The sequence below is a fragment of the Diorhabda carinulata genome, chromosome 10 (assembly GCF_026250575.1).
Source record: "Diorhabda carinulata isolate Delta chromosome 10, icDioCari1.1, whole genome shotgun sequence".
NCBI classification, from domain to species: domain Eukaryota; kingdom Metazoa; phylum Arthropoda; class Insecta; order Coleoptera; family Chrysomelidae; genus Diorhabda; species Diorhabda carinulata.
The window spans coordinates 7162310-7182888 of record NC_079469.1 but is presented as its reverse complement, the minus strand read 5'-3'; the positions used below and the strand labels follow the sequence as shown (position 1 = coordinate 7182888).

Sequence of the window (20579 nt, the reverse complement as noted above, 5' to 3'; positions counted from 1 at the left end):
TCTTTTTTAATAAAGACTATTTCATAATAAACTTCTTTTTTACACTCAACATTCTTCTAATTTTCGTTTTAGTAACTTTTTTGTGATTTTTCGCAATTATGAATAAATAAAACTAAAATTCATAAAAAACATTTATTATTCAAATAAACCACAGTCTTCTAACAAAATAACAATTTTTGAACTACATAATTGTTAAAAAAATTACTGATATTGGTAAATTATATTGGCTGGCTGTCTATGGTCTGGAGCTGGATTTCTTTGAGGTGCTGTCTCCTAAAAAATATATAACTAATTAACCCTCTAAAGCTTTATACATCATCATATAATTATGTACATAGTGCTTTACGATAATAATTTATCCGTTTTTATAATATTTCAGATAAAAACAAGGAGAGAAATTTCTTTATTCCTGATACAAGAGACTGAAGATCATAAATTTCCATTTCAAGGTCATAGGGCACCTAACTCATCCTAATTCCATGGGGTTGTTGAACAATGCAAATTCAAGCCTTAGAGAATCGAAACACTGGAATGCGTTTTAAATCTCACTCTATTAATATCTCTTACCCTTAGTTCTTACTTCTTATTGTTAATTATTAAAAATATGACCTACTCATTATTTGCTTTCAGTATTTTCACTACTCTCCAATATGCCTAAATCTTTTGAGTGTACGTTGGATAATAAGTTCTGTCATTAGACTGATTGGTGTGAGGTTGATGTCTTATTATACTTTTCACTGGTCACTTCAATTCTTTTTCTAACCGAGAGTACTTGGACACATACTATAGACCATTTATTATCATGTTCTACATCTCATTTGATGTAGACACTGTATCCCACAGCTGAATTCCATATGTCCAAATAGGTATAAGTATTGACCTATACCAATAACATATTCTTGATGTATAGATGTGATTTTCCTCAATTACCCAATATAATTGTATAATTTTAAGCCTAAGTCGTTTTCTTATCGGGAAATTGCTTTTCTTCCGAGAAAGCCTCTCCGAATGAATTTTTTGCCCAATTGATTCAAAATTAGTAGTGAAATTATAGCATATGAGCTACACTATAACGCTTGATATTCTAAAATGTAATTACTAATATACCAAATTTGCACAAACATAAAACACGCTCCTAAAATCTATTCATCTAGAAACCAAAACAAGGATCAGAGCGTGATCAGCACGTGAACATCCTGAAAGAAACGCGAAGTGGTTAAATCCGGTGAAATACAGGAATCGTATTATCTTACTGCTGTGAGATGGTTTATATTTGCCTGTTGCATAATTTTATTAAATATTTCTGACACGTAGACGTAGAAGTTATTGACATAATTCGCCTAAGAGGAGAACTGAAAAGCTTCACCAACTAGCCAATATTGTGATTATTTATAAAAATGAAATGCTGACAAGGTTGTTGGGTATCTTTTCTACCGAAATAAAACATTCAACATTTCTCACGTTAACAATATTTTTCATGAAGCTATTAAAGAATTACAGTTGATAAGTGGAAAAACTGTATTCAATATGTCCAAGAAAAGGTTGAAACCAAAATGAGGAATCCTGACAAGACTGAAAGCTCAATGTCCTTCGATGTGGAATGATAAAATAGTTTTTATTTTAATGTTCCAATTCACATAATATGTTTTGGTTTCTGTATTCGGTGTTGGCACTAACTGCAAATTATTTCTTAAGTGCGAAGTGCGGTCCTGTTAACCCTGATTACGTGCTCTATACGTGAATAGGTTTTGGTTTACTATTTTTCTTCGATAAATAGTGTTTATACAATAATCTATTAATGTAAAAATAAATTTCTAAATTTTACATTTACTATTTTTTAGTGTTGCCTGGTGTAATTATTTACAATATTCTCCTCTGTTGCTGGTTTCACTTAACAATCAGAACAGCAGTCTCCATCCCAATTACAAAATAATCTATCACTTTAACAAAGCTAGTTGAAATTAGTTTCTACAATGTTCTGCGTTGTAGCTAAATACTTAATTGGAATTGTCGTATGTAATCGGAAAACAAAGACAGACCAGACACACAGGAAAAGAGATGGTAAAGTGAATTAGAAAAAAACCGGAAAACACAATGTAAACAGCTGTTAATCCCATTTCGGGAAGTCTGAAACAATAATTGTATTCATTTAATTGTTTCTACATCGACAAACTTTCGATAATGAGAAAAAAAAAAGAAATCAAAACTAGCGGATTTAATCTGTCTGTCATTGAAAGTTTTTAATGGAATTTGAATAGGACCTAATGATTTTAATTGGATTCAAACTTGTTCTACCCAGATTCGTTTTTTTTTTCAAATTCTTTTTCGTTTTAATAAGAATTCCGTTTCCAGAAAAACTTACAAAACGAAAATTTATTCTCGAAGTAATCAGAAAGTTGATATGATGAAAACAAAAACAATTTAAAATAAATCTACAAGAAATAATCATCCATATCAAGCATTCACCAATGAAAATACTGAATTAATGACATGTACGAAAACTGATATATATGCTGCACATCTTTAAATATTATACAAGAAGAAAAAAAACTAAGATATTGTTCAAATTAAAATTATGAAGATATCAACATAAAAAAACTAACTGACAAATATTGGATTATATTTCGTTTATATTGTTCGATTTAACAATATACTGACTTTTCAAAATAGAAACCCATACTGTATATCTAAAACTGTCAATTTATTTTTTTAGTCCAGGACTAACGAACACCTTTGATTGTTCAAGTGACCTATGATACCTTCCACTTACCTGAACATATTGTACTCTTTGTTTTGGTGTTTGAAACTGTGGTAGTGGTTTGGGTACTTTCACTACTATATCCGTTGGCTGTCGAGACACCTGCAACATATAATTAGAGATAACAGCGTTATTGGTTGACAACTATCTCCACCACGTCACATACAATCCTTAAGAGAGTGTTTCACGCATAATTCAAATATTATATATAACGAAACATACGTTAAAAAAACCTCTCTATGTCCACTGGACAATAAGAAACAGGAATTATACACAGAAACAAGACTAGAAAAAGTATTGGACATCATGGACGATAGGACAAAAAAGCTATTCGAGGAGCTGGCAACACAGCGTAACGAGTAATTTTTGGAACTCATCAGGTACACCAGAAAGGATTATAGGAGGATGGCGATAAAACAACTGGATCGATAGGTTGAGTAAGGTTAGTAAGAAATATGAAAAACACAAAACCACACACCAAAAAAAAACAAAAAGGAAAATAAATATAAAGAGCAAAAAAACTTTTTCTTACAAGATCCTTGGTTTTTCGAATCAACCCACAGGAGGAAACCCCCCCGACTCCGCACTGACTTATAGATCGGGGACAGCTGTTTAAGAAGTGAAGGACTACTCGGATTAGATCCTTTCTGCCAAAGAAGGTTGGAAAGGGATTAACCGAGGCAGCGAAATCACACACACACACATACAAAAATATGTCTGGACACCCAAGAAGACAATGCTGTATAGCCAACAAAACTAACTCTCAACAAAAAGATTTCCAGAATCTCTAGAGAAGAAAGTGTCTACGCGCGAAACTACGACATCTACGAGAATGAGAACCTGTCGAAATGACAGGGGGTGATGGAATAATCGTCTCCGCATCCAATGAGTTATGTCAAGTTCCGAGTTCGCTTTTATAATTTTATTGAAAACGGTAGATAAAAAGGTAACATAAACTTTGGAATAATTTGTCTCAAAATGCTGCCCTTGGCTAACAATGTGCTTATGCCAATATTGGTTTCCGTAACCTCTTTCGCTGACTTGGTATTACAAAGTTTCAGCATATTCTTTATTTTCAGGAACAACTGGAAGCCGCATTTTTCTAAATTTGTGAGGCAGATCTGAGCTTTTAACTTTCAACATCTCGCGTTTCAAAAGCAATATGTGGCATGATAATTCAGAAACACGTTGGATCGTTTTACAGGTCGTTTCTATCGAAATCGAAAGTCGATATCGAAAGTACAGTACGATGCAAATCACTAAGGTGTTTCAATCATTTGTCAATGCAACAATCCCCTCATAAACAACGGAAGAGAACAAAACCGTCTAACCTGGTATAACGACGTAGTTTACAATGATATGGAAGTGTTAAGTGCCAAATTGAAATCAAGAATATCTATTACGCCACCTCAGCAATTGATTGAGTTAACTAGTTTCGATATAAGTTTGAAATAACATGTTCTAGGATCACAATTCTCAATTTTGTAAACTCTCATCTGTTTGTGAGAACGGAGGGCATTATCATTTCATAAATACTGACTGGCTAGCCTGGCTCTTCAATGTAAGAATATATTATTAGTATTAATACTGTGCCAATAGCAACAAAACTTCCCGCGAAAGTATTTAAACTAGTACTTTTTGAGAAGTACTGAGAAGTAACGCGGTGCCGTTCTTTCAGCCTTACGTTCGGTATCCTTGTATCTCTACTTCGAGATTGAATCATTCATACTACTTACAAAAATCTTTATTTAACTTCACTCCATTATTAGGTGAACTTACTTGGCACTTTTTTCAAACAAAACTTCAAGTTTAAAATCCATGTTGAAATCGGAATTGGCAAACACGAATCCGGAAATGGATTCAAATTTGTCACGGTTGTCTAAAGATGAAGTAGTTGTCGACTTGTTTTTATTAACATTCTTCATTCAGCAGTTTTCATATCATATCACATTATACTTTTATACTTTTAGTAAAAGAAATCGAAATGTTATGAATATCAAACAATCTTAGTACATTATCACTATTTTGAGTTAATATAAATTGACTTTTTGGATGAAACGATTCAGTACTTAACCTAACTCAACTAATCTCATAATATAAAACACTACAGTAAGAATTAGATTATTTTAAAAACCCGTGTGCGTACAGAAAAGCACAAGAATTGATTCTTTACAGTATATTTATGGTTCTCACAAGACCCGAATGGCAATTTATCTCAAATATATTTTCTTCCTGTAATGTACTGTAAAATACACTGTACGTTTAAAGAATATGTCGATTGTATAGAACAGATACTCTCAACTCGAACAAACAAAAAAACAACAAAGAAACAAAGCGAATACAAAAAGCAAAGTAATCAATCCAAAAAGTGTTACCTCCGCTTTGAAACCTTCTTTCGGATCAGCCGTGTATGAAACAGTCCGAATGAACCCATCTGAGTCGACTACTGAATAACTTCCTGTAATTTTGTTGCCCTCTCTTTGTTCCTTTCTGTTCTGATAGTTGGTGTTCAGTTCGTCCTTCACGTCAAATCCAAATTGGTACGAGGGATTCGGCTGGAATCGAGGTAGACAAAAGTTTAAAGAAAAAACTTACAAAAGAACGTAATTAGCGGCATACGATTTTAGATTTTTGCTTTTCATTGTTATTGTATACGCAGTAACAACAGAGCTTTTTTATAGAAACAGGATAACAGATAAAAAGTGTGGGTATTTGTTTTTAGGCGGGAGATACCAATAATAGAACTACCGCAGATATATGTTGTTTTTATTTTTTTTTCTCAAAATAATATACATAATTCTTTCAAAAATATTGAGCACATTGGAATTAGATTATCTTGATAAGCACTTAATTATAAAATGAGCTCAATTTTCTTTTATTGCTCTCATATATCACATTGAAACCCATATTGGTTCCATTTTTTCACCGTTAGTCCAGTGAAATGTGGTCAAAAAATCATCCTCACGTTAAGTTTTCCCCATAAAGTTCCTAATGGAAAATATACCGACCCACGATCGTATTATCACATTCTGTAAACACTTGAATGTAGATAACTCATTCTTTTTTGCTCTCAAGAAAAATTGTGGAAATCCTTAAGTGTGAAGTAGCTTTTTGTCGATAAATTGAAATAACAGATAAATTAAATTAGTAACAATATTAATATTAAAGGTTCACTTTATGTAACATACATAAATGGCACAGAAATAATTATTACTACATAAGTACAAAAATAATAATCGGAATGAGTGCGACTTGAACCAGTGACCTATCGCATTTGACCCTCGAACTCTAGCGAGACCTTAATAATACGTTTTTTTACGCACAACTAAAATTTTTCTTTCTCCTACCGTACGTAAAGTATAAACTTTAGATACATTTTCGAGTGCGTAGAACTTTAAGCGGGAGGTCCCAGGTCAAATCGCACTCATTCCGATTTTTACTTTTCTACTTATGTAGTAATAACTATTTTTCGATGCCATTTATGCATGTCAGACAAAGTGCACCTTTAATATTAATATTGTTACTAATTGAATTCGTCTGTTGTTTTTTAACACTCTCCCTGCTCTTAGTTCATATAATTCAAATTTGGCTTAAACTTGCCCAGATGACTATGGAGGTAGTGTAGTCTTATCTCATATTGCACTTAATATTTTTGAATTATAGCAGACCTTCTACAAGTTCAATATTATTATCAGATTTTTCATTTCCGAAAAGATTCTACATCACAGAGACGAAAGCTGGTGAAGCTTTTAGTTCTAACTCAGGCATAGAATTTCTAAATTGAGTATCTATCGAATTTGGCGGTCATCAAATTACCAACTTTAATATTTTCCATAGTCAGTTGATGAAATTTATTTAGTGACTTTACAAACTGTTCTACTATGCCCAGTTTTATAATGATGGATTTTGTCACGAGCTACTTAAGAATTCTGGACCATATTTTTCTTTCCAGCCTTCATATTTATCTTCAAGTGCCAGTTTTTTCTTACCCAATACTCTTGCTTAGCTCTCCTAAGGACATATAAAACGGAGAAACCACTTTGTTAGCCGAGAAGACTGATTGTTCGCCAATCGACACAGATTTGCCAACTTATTCATTGTATTTAATTTTGTTCAGAACTGGCGAACTTTTCCAATATTCTTCTTTCTTTCTACTGTGGGCAACAGATACTACGGAGTATCTACTTTTGATATGTAATAGATTGCATTTCAGGCCTAGTTTTGAGCCATCAATGAATAAACGCTAATTGTTTGGTTCGTATTATTCCAAGTCCATCTTTATCAAAAGTTTTCACATCTGAACAAAAAGTTATACCGTTCTCGTGGAAAAATGGTTTTTCTTTCAGTCTTGCTGCAACAATTCTGAAATTTGTTTGGAAATATTCATATCTCTTACAACATCATCCACCTTATATTGGAAAAATTATTTTGATTCATTTGTCATACCTTCAAAACCAACATCATTTTGTGATGAGCTCGGTCCATCAATCAAATTTTTCCCGACTCTCTCAGAATGCGTAGAAAAGTTTCTTGTATATTTTGGTAACAAAACAGTACGTCCTGTAGCGTAAGTTAGTAGTATTTCTAATTTTGTTAATTTTAATGTTCTAGTTCGTTCAAATTATGTTCTAAAGAGAATGGTCAAAAACGGTATTGATTTATTATTATTTAGTTATCGAATTAATATTATCAAGTTATGTGACTATATGAAAAAACTGCAAAATTCTTTTTTTACTTACATCATAATCTTCTTCTTCTTGAAGACCCTGATCTTGTTGTTGTCTTCGTGGTACAGTCACTGGTCTTTGTACGTATCTGACTTGCGTTGGCTTTTCAACTACATATTGCTGTGGCTGCGTCTGATATTGTTCAGTTTGATATGTTTGTGGCTGCGTCACATATTTCTTCTGATATGTTGCAGAAGGAGATGATTCTCGGGCTTGAGAAATCAATAATGGTTTCAAATTATCGTATAATTGGAGAGGACTTTGTACCTAAAAAATAACCATTCCCAATATTTACTATGGTTGAAATTTCAACTTTAACGTCGTTATCTGTTTCGATATCATCACATTTCTTTTTACTACTATCTTATAACGATAACCATACATTTTAAACACAGTTATATTTTATTTTTATTTTGAAGAAGGTTCATACTTAAAGCACTGAGTGAATATAGTGATTTATAGTAAAGAACTCACTATTTTTAAAAGGTAAGTAACCAAAGTAATTGAAAAAGAAGCTTGAAGAACAGCAAAAATCAATTATTCAGCTAGAATAAGTAATTAAACTTCAGAAAAAGTATAACGTGCTAAAGTCAAATTAATTTCACAAACAATTTCATCTAGAGCTGAAATATTCTCGAGTTAGAGAAAACCCAAGATACGTTTAACAGACCTTGAGTCTCACATTGAAATTGGTAAAAAGACTAGAGAAATGCCAGTTCATTAAATTGTTTATATCTGCTGAGGTACCTACTAGTGTGATTTACAATTGATTATCTGGAATCACGAAAATAGAGCTCATCATGGATTATCGAATTATTTTCGATTAACTTAATTTTTTTTACACTAATGATTGGAACGCTTTAATCAAATTCTATTCTGACAAATCACAATTTAAAACATCTCATTAATTACAAACAAAGACGAATGTTTACCCGATAAAATATCTAACCTGTCGATCTACATTACTCCCAGCATTGACGTGGGTCTGCTGATCCTGCGTTGCGTAATTCTGCAGCCCTTCTCGCGCTTTTGAATCGTATACGGGGCGATTGGTTGGTTGTCTCAAATACTGCGGTACATACCCCGTTGCTTCCGGTTGTTTGTTGTACTGCACTTGCGGTAACACTTGCGCACTTAAATAAGGATTAGTTGAATAAGTCGGTTGAGAAACTGGACGAGGAAAACCAAACACACAGGGCACTAGAGTCAATAGAACGTATTTTGTAACGGTATTTTTCATTTTTCGTGATATTATGTACAAAAGTAAAAGTATTTGTTAGTAAATCGTGGTTATATATAGATCCCACTGCTAGACTTTCATCATGTATCAATTATAGGGTCAGTGTAACGATACTTTGTTGAATACGAGGGCGATTTCTGAATTACTTGTCCAAACATCAAATAAATTACAATACGATTATATTTTTCGATAGAGCTATAATTCAGATTATTATGTTTTGAGCATTTTTTATATGATTTGCAAATAATCAAATGAATAGCTTCACTATGATAATGTAAAATCTCTTGGAAGTTGCATGGTTATAGTTCTTCTAATATCAATTGCAGATTATAAAAACTTATATAAAAACCCTTGCCGATAATTTTGTTCGATCTACCATAGACGTAGATACCTCATTTTATATATTTATTATTTTTAGAAATACTATAAAATATGTATATCTTATGAGAAAAAGTATTCGTCGAAAGGCAATCGCATCATTATAAATTGGAGGACATTATACGCCGTTATTTAGATAGATGCACTTAATTGTAGTCCTACTTGGAACGTAGAAAAAATCATTATTATACCTCGTTAACTTGCTACAACTGAATATTAAATTATAAAACGTAAATAGACGAGAAAATGTACCTGCCTGTAAGGGAGTTTGGTTTAAATAGGGTACCAGTCGTGAACTGAGCCCTTTTTGTACCCCATCCATCCGAAATTTCAAAGCAAAAACCATAAAAGAAAATAAATTCTTTGCAAATATAATAAAACAATGAAAAACATTTCGATTCCAAAGTATCTTATAAATAATCATGGTAGTCAGAATTGTCTGAACTAGAGTCATCAATTGATTGAATTATGATGGGTTATAAAGAGGGTGATACCACATACAACTTTCTTTACGAGTTCTACAACCTCTTCAATCAGCTCTGGAGACTGACTACGTATTCGTAATTCTGATTTTACGTTTGCTCATATCAACTCTATAGGGTTAAATATGCAATAGTAAAGAGGTAGTCTGAGAAGAGTATGATCCTGTTCTTTGTACAGTTTGTCAATATAATAAATTGTCTCTAGCTTTGGACCTTTAACAACAGTAATCACTGCTTTGATCGCTGACATTAAACCACTTTTCAAATAATTCTGCTGTCATATCTGCATGATAATCAGCTGCACAGTTTTTAGTTTTTTGAGCAGATATTTATAAAGCATTAGGCACGGAACCGTCTTTGCTACCAGCGTCTACTATTATAATGCGTTTCCCTTTAAAACTCGGCCCGTTCCAACAGCAATTTTTACTATTGTCAACCCCACCGAAATTGACTACATAGTGACTGTCAAACCATGTTTAATCTAGATAAATAAACTGGACGCAATGTTTCTAAAGTGTTATAATTGTATTCTGGATCATTTGTTACCTTCTGTATTACTTCTAATGTAGCAGCCCTGTTCTCCTTATATAAACTATAAATTGTCCTACATATGAAATCTTGAGTAGCTTTAACAACTGATAAATGAAAAATGTATTAACTCTAGTTAATCCAGCAATTCTTATTATGATTGCATTATCAGATTGCTGCATATTTTCCTTTTTTTAACATTCGAATATATTTAAAATAACTTGCTGTATTTGAATATCTAAATCTTTATTATTAAATTCACACCTGTCTTTATTTGCACTACAATGTGCAATTTCATTGTCTTCATTCGCCCATGGTCTAAAGAACGCCCATATTTCTATTTATTTAAAGAAATTTATGAATTAAATTAATCTCGCCAAGCGATGCCAATGTCTGCCATGGATATTTCGAAGAAATTGTGTACATACAGCTTCGCCAATAGAAATACATTGATGTTTACGAGTTGATTGGTAAACAGTGGAGATGAGAGTCCACTTGGACTGACGGTTTGTTAGATATTTATTGAATTTTATACGGGGAGTAAACATTAGTTTTCATTTCTTAATTTGGTATGAGTGCGTATTTATGAAATATTGATTGATCCTTGCATAACTGTCAAACTATACCTAAATATATTTTTTATATCAAACGTACATTTCATATGGTCCTTACACCAATACTCTACAACTAACTAAAAAGGAACTGATTTTGTACGACTAAATTTTGACGAAGTTACAGACTTTTGTATCTGAAAATCAGTGAAGAAACTATACGGATGTTCTGGGACCTGATAGAAAAAATTCGGAGGCAATAATGCTGAGACATAGAAAAAACTTTGTCATAGGTCCTCTGATTTCTGAGGAATAGGCATTTGAAGCTGCGGAATCAGAACTTATATTCAAGTATGTTTCCTAAATTCTACGTTCGAACATCATGAATTTTTGATGGAATAAATAATTCTACACTAAGGGGGCGGATGCCAATAATTAACAATCCATTACTTTTACAGGGACAACCTGTACAATCTTACGATATCAAAACTAACTTCTTCAATCGAATTCGAAAAAGGTACTCTTTGTTTAACTCGATAAAATTCATGGTTTAGGAGATATGTAGATTTTTAGATCGTTGTACATGTCAAAGAAACCGTTCGCCATAAAGAGACATTATGAAGAAAGTTATCATAAATTGTGATTATTCATTGAAAATATTTACAGGAGATATTAGAACATCATCAAACATTTCCAACTGAAATGCATACTGTCGAACATCGCGTTACTTACGAGTACATGTAGAAAAATTTAGTTGGTTAGCACTCATACACACTTCTCGAGTCTATAGAGGATTTTTAAATGTTTATTGATTAAGCTTGTTTCACATGAGACGGTTTTATTTATTACCATAATTACATTTATGGGCAGAGGGAAATCCTCACGAATTAACAGTTGGTATTTTGAGAGTTACCCTTGCCAACAAGCTGCAAACAAAAGCATATTCCTAAGCCTCTTAAGCTTACAATAGTTAATGTTGTGACCTTTTTCCAGCTGATTTTCTATCTTCTTGTCATGGTGACTGATAATATTATTGATGACTACCTGCTTTACAGTTTTTAAAAATATTTTGTTCCTTTTTTTTATCATAAATATTGAAATATTGAAATGATGCTTCGATTTAAATTGAATGAAATTTAATTCAAATGACATAAACAGAAAATGAATTAACGTTCAAAAAATAAATAAGTTAGGGAAAAAGTATTCTACGAAAAAGTGTCAAAAGCAAGAATTAGAGATTTTTCAGAGCAAAACTCGAAAGTTTTAGAACGTCTGGTCCACAGAATGGAGAAATTCGAAAACCGAAATTAACATAAATAAAACCAAAACTATTCGAATGGAATGAAAGCAGGAACAACCAATAGGTATGACAAATTTAAGAACACTCCATTTAAAAGGTTGAACCGACATTTTGGAAGAATATGGGGAGAAGATCATATAATATATGTAGAGCAAATTATTGAACAAAAAGTTAATACTCCTGTGACTGAATAATATAAATATGGAAGTGATATATTTTTATATATCTAAAAACTAAAGTAGCTAGCTAGCAACACTATTTTTTTGTAATACCTCCATTATCAAATAGTAATCTTTGAATGCAGTGGAGTTGCTGCTAAAAACGAGAAGTTGTCAAAAGAAGAGGTGCGCTCTATAATCTACCATGATTTGAAGGTCAGTCTTGAACGGCTGCATAGTAAAGTGCATAAGTGAATGAAATCATTCTCCAAGATGTCTGTTAGTTTCATTGTGTCTTAAATGTCATCCTTGTATGAACCGAGACTAAAATGCATGCAGTGAAATTGAAGTAATTAAGAAGAATAGCAGTGGAAATTAATTAAAGAAGAACTTAAAAAAGTAGAAAATCGGAATCTACAATAGAAAATATAAACAAAAAACAGCAACGAATACATCAAATGAGGGAAGTAGAAGCGAAAATAGAAAAAATAGAAAAAGCTTCCGAAAATGTAGAAGATGATAAAAGACAGTGGAATAAATGAGTTACAAAGAAATTTAAACATTCATTTGACACTAGAAATAGTGGAATATTTTCTAAATATCAATCATTTCGTGCAAAATATTTAAGCTGGAAAAACTTCTTATTCAATTCTAAATTATTTCCAATACAGAGCAACAAGATATTGTAATTAGGTTATTTAGGAACTAGCTTTTTAGATCATTCTGGAATAAAAATTAACAGAGACAAGATTTTGAGATATTTGATGTTGGGTTCACAAAAAAGAACACATTTCAACACTGTGAAAAAGAGATACTCATACGATGATGGTTCCAGAAGTACCTGGCCTGACCTAGAGATGGGGATAGTTGCTTGAAAATTACCACTGCACTACACAATCTGTGCAATATATATTTGAAGTTTGAAGACGCCACATTGGCGTTGTCTAGTATATGTTTGACAGCAATGTTTTCAGTGTATTTGCAAACATGGAAAATATTGGTCATCGTTGTGTCATACAATACTTTTATTTGAAAGGCTTTATTCCAACCAATATAAAAGCTGAACTAAATTCTACTCTAGACGAGACTGCCTCTTCGTTATCAACAGTGAAATATTGGGTAGCAGAGTTTAGGCGAGACTGTTGAAGAAAATCCACAAAGCGGTACTTGATGATCATCGACTGAACGTGCATAGACTAGCAGCCATAGAAGGCATTTCAAAAAGTGCGCATATTAACTGCAAATTTAGATTCGAGAAAGCTGTGCGCGAGATGGGTTCCGCCTTTGCTCACAATAGAACAAAAACAGTGTCGCGAAGATTTTCCCTTCCATGGTGTCCATGACTTTACATCCGAAACAAAAGAAAAATCGAAACAATGGACTGAGAAAGCAGAACTGGCTCCAAAGGCTAATAAGAAAATAGTCTTTCATGAAGATAATGCACCTGCTAACACATTCATTACCGCATTGGCAGAACTCGTTGAGTTATTCTTATATCATTTATAGCTTTTTGTGTCAATGCTAGTGCCTCCGAGTTATGAGGTTAATACCAATTCCATTTTGTTTTACGTTAAATAATGGAAAATTATAGACTACATAAATTATTTCAATATAAATCAGTTCTTTATTATCATTTTTCCCTCGTAGTTGTAAGATGAACTTGGAAGCTTGTGCGGTAATTAATTTTATAGCGTTTGTCAAGGATGAATGGTATCTAACAACGATACGAAGAAAGTTTTGTATAGTACGAATTGTAACGTGAAGCGTCTCACATCATAAAAATGGAAGAGAAACAATCTTTATGCAAATATTATAACAAACACAACCAGTGGAGCATACTATCCGAATAGAAATTCATAACAAAGTAGTAGTTTCTAAACTGTTGTGGTGTGGGAAAAATGAATCCTATTTTGGAATTATATATTGCTTTAATTTGAAAATAATTCACTTATAATTATATTATATATCAATATATTTGTGATAGAAAATGTGAAATACCACACTATAATCTAACCCTCTGTCGACCGCAAGATATGGATCACGGATGCGGACTCCAAATAAATGTACTCACACATCAGCATCTTAAATTCTCAACAATAGTGTATATTTTTTAAATCATTTTGATGTAACAAATAATATAACGGTGTGTGCTACAATCTTCCACAATAGAAAAAAAAACCATAAGTACATGTTCGGGTGTAAGATACTTAGGATACACCAAAAGTCATTCCCAAAATCAAACATGGATATTGCATAAAATATGGAACGTTCTATCTCCATTTCTCCTTAATTTCTACACTGAAATATTCAATGAAGTTTAAGATAAAGCTGATGATAATAATCTAATAGCCAGTTTGTTTGGAAAACTACATAGACTCTTAAGCCGTCTTTTTATAATCTGCCAGAATTATGGACTGAACTTGATATAACCACATATATGGTCATAGCTCATCAACAAAATGCAGCAGCTTGTTTTAAACATCATTGTGCCAACCCCTCCTCTTATGGTTAGAGGAGGTTATAGATTTTAGTATCCTTCCTCCCAAGGTACCTTCGGACACTGCAAAGGTATATTTGGTTAGGGAGATTTTGAGGTTTCGTGCATATTGAGACTCTTAATCAGCTCGCTTCAAACTATCACTGTGTGAAGTTTCAGAAAAATGGACCAAAACCCAATTTCCATGAGCATTGAGCGGGTTCTTTGAGGATTATCAGTAGTTTTCTTCAATTTTTCTTTGATGATATGGATGGTATTTTATAGAAACGATGAGAACTCGTATTCAAACCAATTTATTGCAATATTAACTTTATATAATTGAATTACAGTGATAGAAAACTGATTACAAACGTTATAATCTGATAATAGAGAAAAATTATTGTGTCCATGTGACATTCAGCCTCTTAACCTTTTCAATTCATTGGACTATAATAATATATATATAATATATATATATAATAATATGAAACACTGTTGGATAGAATACTTAAATCACATCTAGATGGATCGAGTTTTTTTTTGGATACCCTGTGACTATTAACAAAGCATCGTTTCTAATTTTGACTTGTTCCCGCGAGCTATTTTTGGTCTTGGATTATTCGATGATAACCATAGCGCTTCATTTTGATGTCATGCTACTTAGGGCATCATATAGCGCAACCCGACCGGTTTCCCAGCTTGTTATTCGGTTTCCATGCTTTCTCGACCCTCCTTGAACATTTTACACCAGTGAAATACTTGTGCATAGCTCATAGACTTATTACCAAACACTTTTAATACTTCGGTCACACAAAGATTAGTCTTATCAGTTAATTTACCAATTTGTACGTAGATACTTGTTAAGCATTTTCAGCTTGTTAATCATCTTAAGGTTGTTAAGCATCTTAAGCTTGTTAAGTATCTTAAGCTTCTTGAGAAACTTAAGCTTGTTAAGCATAGATAAAAGTCGTATTTTTAGATCTAGAACAAACCTAAAAAAAGTTGGTAATTGTATCGTTCAGCCCTCACAGCTACGATGACTTTGAAAATTTAGTATGTTGTAGATGTGACTATGCTGATTAATTTGATTTGCATATATAGGGCACGGAAATCATATCTTCACATAGTTTTTTATGTTTAAAATTGAATCAATATACTGATTTCTTTCCATGCAATATTTCTCAGAAACGGTCTATCCAATCAAGATAATATCATTATCTAAGGAATTTTTTGGCAAAACTTAGTAGTCTTTGTTCACATTTGTATAATATATTTTCATACAAATTTTGAGCAACTTATTAGTCATAAAAGTGAAGTCAGAATGAATCCACAGTATAAATTTTTGACCTAACCTAATCTAACCTAACCACACTTTATACAAATTATCTCAAACAATAATTGCATTGTTATACAATTACCTGAAAGTTTCACATTCTCTTACAATTTGTATAAAAAAATTCCAAAATATCAAAAATTATTCAATCATACCATAAATTGAAAAAGAAAATATAAATTTCGTAGCAAACAACAAAATTCTATTTTATTAAATGAACTTAGATTTTTTTCACAAAATATTGCATAATATTTTCAACATACTGTGTGTCAACGGCATGAACTATGATTACCAATTTCTTTTTCACGATTATTATCTAAATACCGAACTAACACCTTTCAATTATATCGATAAATGGATTTCTATATTGCGTAATGCCCAATATAATCTACTGATACATATATTCGGCTCGTTCACGTCGTATTTCCAACCCAGTTTACAGCTTTAAGAGAAAGTGATTTTTTTTTCTTCTAATTGTTAACGAGTCGATTTTATAACTAAAAATATGGTTAGAAACGAATAGTTTCTGTTTGAACGCTTATACCAAGGAAATGAAAATGATATAGTATTCAAAGAGATGTTAATTAACGAGGAAATGGTAATTAACATCGACATGAATAGAATTTACTAGAAATGAAATATATCTAATGTATACGAGGGCCAATATGTGTATTTCCACGAAACTAGTGGAGTTAAATTGGGCAATATTGTAGTTTTAAATACCATCATCCTGAAGTAGTGATTTCTAGCCACAGTTGAATCACTAATATCACAGATAATTTTGGTGAAGTCCTTCAGGAGCAGCCGTGTTCTGCTGGTGAAAACAACTCAGAAGAGAACGCTTGGTGATGCAGCAAGAGCTGGTAGGCTCTATTCTTCATTTGGAAAAATTGAGAGGGTTAGGTTTATAACCAAAGAAAATCCAAAATTCACCTATCAAGCGAGGGAAGGAATCTTAGTGTTGAATACGCTACAATAAATCAAATTTAGCATGATGACTTTTATTCGTCAAAAGCGCCTTGTGCCAATTCACACAAAATTTACTATCCACAATAGCAAAAAAGCAGCATAAAGGAAGTTATATAAGTTTTCTATAGTGCCCACAGGAATTATGAAACCAATTTAAAACGTACGGTTGAAGCAAACTAATACACAACAACATTTTTCTTGCCTGATTTCGTCATGTTATGGCCCCTTCTGCTGAAGATACTCAACGTTTACACTTGATCTATTTAATCCCATTCCTCTTGTAAAATTCAAGATGAGGAATGACTGCAAAAGACCTTCATACTTTAGCAAGTCTATTTGCTATTTCATTTCTTTCCCCTCCAGTTTGTCTTGAAACGAATTGCAAGATAAGTGAATCCTATTTCCATAGCTTAAGCCTCCTCATGGATTCAATAATATTGGGACTCAGAACCCTAATGCCTGCTTGGTTATCGGAGAGGATGCTATTCTGCTATTTTCCATAGTTTCTTTGAAAATGGAGTCTGATTCATTTAGCGATGGCAAATATTTCTAGTTGCAGAATACTTGGCGTTTTATCTAAGCCTTCATAGTATGTAGTTCTGAGTCCGTACATTCCTATTCGATTTCTTCCATTCCGAATCTCACCATTATACCATTACGATGGTATTTTTGTTAATTTCTAGCAACGTATCTTGATCTACAAATAATTCAAAAAAAGTAAATATTTTCGACATTTCTTTCCGAAGCATGGTATTAGGCGTATTCATTCTCTAACCTCAAAATTATTCTCGAAGTACATAATTTTATATTTTTTTGTGTCTTTTGTGCAGAAAAACTTGGGTGGGTTTTTCATTCGAATATTCTCTCTTTTCATAATATCAATTATAGCAATTTGAATGTAGATTTTTTGTTAAATTAATAATTATAGGATAGTACACAAGAATATGTTGACAGAATTATTCTGTAAATAATGTTAATTAGATAAGTTATGAGTACTAGATTAAAAAAAGTCAATTGACTCAATCCAAGTTTTTCGCAGTTTTCGCAAAATCATAGCGCTAATTTGACTCCAGCAATACAAGGTGTCTCTATGTTTGACCGACAACGCTCTACTACAGAGAGATCTCAATAAATGTTAATAGTTACTGAGATATAGGGAGATATATTGAAGAAAAATTTTTTTTTTCAAATTTGGAGACCAATATGCTACTTAATAAAGTAATATTTTGACATAAACAAACTTTGGAAAAATTTAACCTATGGCGCGCTGTCAGGGAGAAATTTTCAGATTCAGATTTTTCATATGGGGTTATATGGAGTCTTTAGTGTACGAAACAATCATCGAATCTGAACAGGATCTAATAGCTAGAATTCAAGCTGCGGCAGAAATGATTGAATTCCATCCAGATTTATTTATTTTTCCACAGTTTGTTCATGTTAAAATATCACTTTATTATTTGAAAAAAAAAATTGAAGGTGTTCTTGATTTACGGCAAATTTTTGATTTTGATTTTCAACACCCTATATCTCATCAACTAGATTCGTATTTCAGTATAAAAATGAATCATTTATTGAGATCTCTCTGTAGTAAAGCGTTGTGGTTCGAATATAGAAACACCCTGTTGAAAAAAATTATATATTTCTGACCAAATATCAAAGAATATTTATATTATTGCAAAAAATTCTTCAAATTAGGTATAATAAATATAAATGATTAGAAACACTATTATTTAATTCTAAGAAATATTCCATACGATATAATATTGTTCATTTAAGGACAGTATTATCGAAAATTATAATAATAAATCTCTATAATAATCAATACAAAAATTTATGTATTAGTATGACAAATATTGGGTATCTAATATTACGATTCGATAGTACTTATTTAGTTATTAATAATCACTGTTGATAGTTCAAAATTTATATGCCTTATTAAATACTTTTCTTGGCTTTTGCGGCAATAAATTCAATGAAACAACTTCAGAAACTTTATTTTTTGGTGGTGTTAAAGATACACTTTCATTTTCTTAATAAATTTTTAGTTGGTTTTTAAATATGATTTTGCATAAAATTTGAAAAGACTGGGAAATCTGAATCATCATAATGTTAACAGTTTTGAGTCAAATTTATTTTGTTTCAAAGACTATTTCATTTTATAAATTGTCTCACAAACAATCGCACGTACGTTAAGAAACAGTCAAAACTTCAAAATGGAGGTTCCGGTTTAGGAAAATTCAAATTTTCAGTTTTTTTTGTGTACAGAACTAAACTGACGTGTTTCACATGATAAAATGATGAAAATCGCTTTTTGTGAAAAACAATATAATAGTGGTTAAATTCATTGATCACTGCCATGATTAATGGGAATTATTAAGGTCGAGAAAGCAGACGTATAATGGGTACATTATATAACAGTCGTGGATAAAACACTTAAATCAAACATTATAGAAATACATATAAAAATAACGAGTAAATGTTTAAAAAATTATAGTAAGTTCGTCTTAATAGTAATTTGTTGACCCTACTATTATCTTTACTACAAGTACAATTCATTCCAGTTTTGTTCCAAGAAAATATTTAGTTATAATATAAGTAGCACCATCTATAGATCAAAATTCGTATCACAGAATTCACACACGCGGGTTTCTATTTAGAGTTGAGAATTTCTGTAGTGAGAATCTCTATTCACTAATAGATGTCGCCTAAAGTATAATTTGGAAATAAAATTATGAGAAAATTTAAGGAAAAAATATATTTTTTCATGGAATTTTTCGTTTTAATTCTTTATTTCTTTGTTATATTATATATTGAGGTGTTAATTATGAAAATTAGCACTCGCTATTCAATAAAATATCGACTTGTTTATTTACATATAATGAAAGGTCATAATTTTGTTTGAATTATAATTCAATATTCTAAATGAAGCAATAATTTGTAGTTACATTGGATGTCCAACGTATTAAACTCATTGCAAGGCAGGAAAAATACAATGTTTGATCCAAAAGTATCTATTCTAGCTTCATATATACGGTTTGAAACTTGTCCATGGGTGTCTCCAACCGCGTCACGAAGAAAGACAGCTATCCTATCCCCGAGTTGACGATACACTGGACACTTAAGCTGGCAACAAGCTGTTTTCTCTCTTGGACTTATGGAAAACCTCTTGAGATGGTTATCTTGGAAAACATGCCTGGTATATTGGATGGAATTTAGAAGACGTATTCAAAGGACTTTAAGCTGCACAGCTCATGCTAAACTCAAAGAAGTTATTTTAACACCATGCCATATAATAAGCAATGAAACGAGTTTGGAAGTTTTCTTGGACTTTGCCGTAATATCGAAGTTTCATAAGAAAATTTGGAGATTCGCCAATCCACTAACTCAACTCACATAAGAAGAGTTTTTCATTGGGATTAAGTCTATCAAACGGCGTTCGAGACCTTGATAAGATATTTAACCACGCTGCCGATAGTAAGATATCCATTACCAGAGAGGGACTGACTTCATCTTTGACACGGTTGCAAGCAACGTAGAGATTGGAGAATTGCTCACGCAGATTTATGGAGAACAAGAAAGAATACTGGGGTACTTCAGTGAAATTTTCTCGAAACCAGAACAGAGCTATTGCGTCATGAGTGGAGAAATTTTAACGACAGTGGAGTCCGTGGAGCTTTTA

General features: G+C 32.1%; 1 protein-coding gene across 1 annotated transcript; it reads right to left on the bottom strand.

Annotated features, from left to right (window-relative positions):
• Positions 1 to 139: 139 nt before the first annotated feature.
• On the bottom strand, positions 140 to 8725 carry LOC130898906 (uncharacterized). Its single transcript, XM_057808503.1, has 5 exons — positions 8435 to 8725; positions 7498 to 7752; positions 5134 to 5313; positions 2771 to 2860; positions 140 to 273 (listed from the first exon to the last, which is right to left on the bottom strand). The coding sequence occupies exons 1-5, from the start codon at positions 8723 to 8725 to the stop codon at positions 202 to 204; spliced, it is 888 nt and encodes a 295-aa protein (XP_057664486.1). The 3' UTR covers positions 140 to 201.
• Positions 8726 to 20579: the final 11854 nt, after the last annotated feature.

Coding starts and splice junctions, on each gene's coding strand:
- LOC130898906 (XM_057808503.1), bottom strand. CDS start 8,725: ATGAAAAATACCGTTACAAAATACGTTCTATTGACTCTAGTGCCCTGT. Junction 7,753..8,434: donor GGAGTAATGTAGATCGACAG/GTTAGATATTTT, acceptor GTTATTTTTTAG/GTACAAAGTCCTCTCCAATT. Junction 274..2,770: donor AAAGAGTACAATATGTTCAG/GTAAGTGGAAGG, acceptor TATATTTTTTAG/GAGACAGCACCTCAAAGAAA.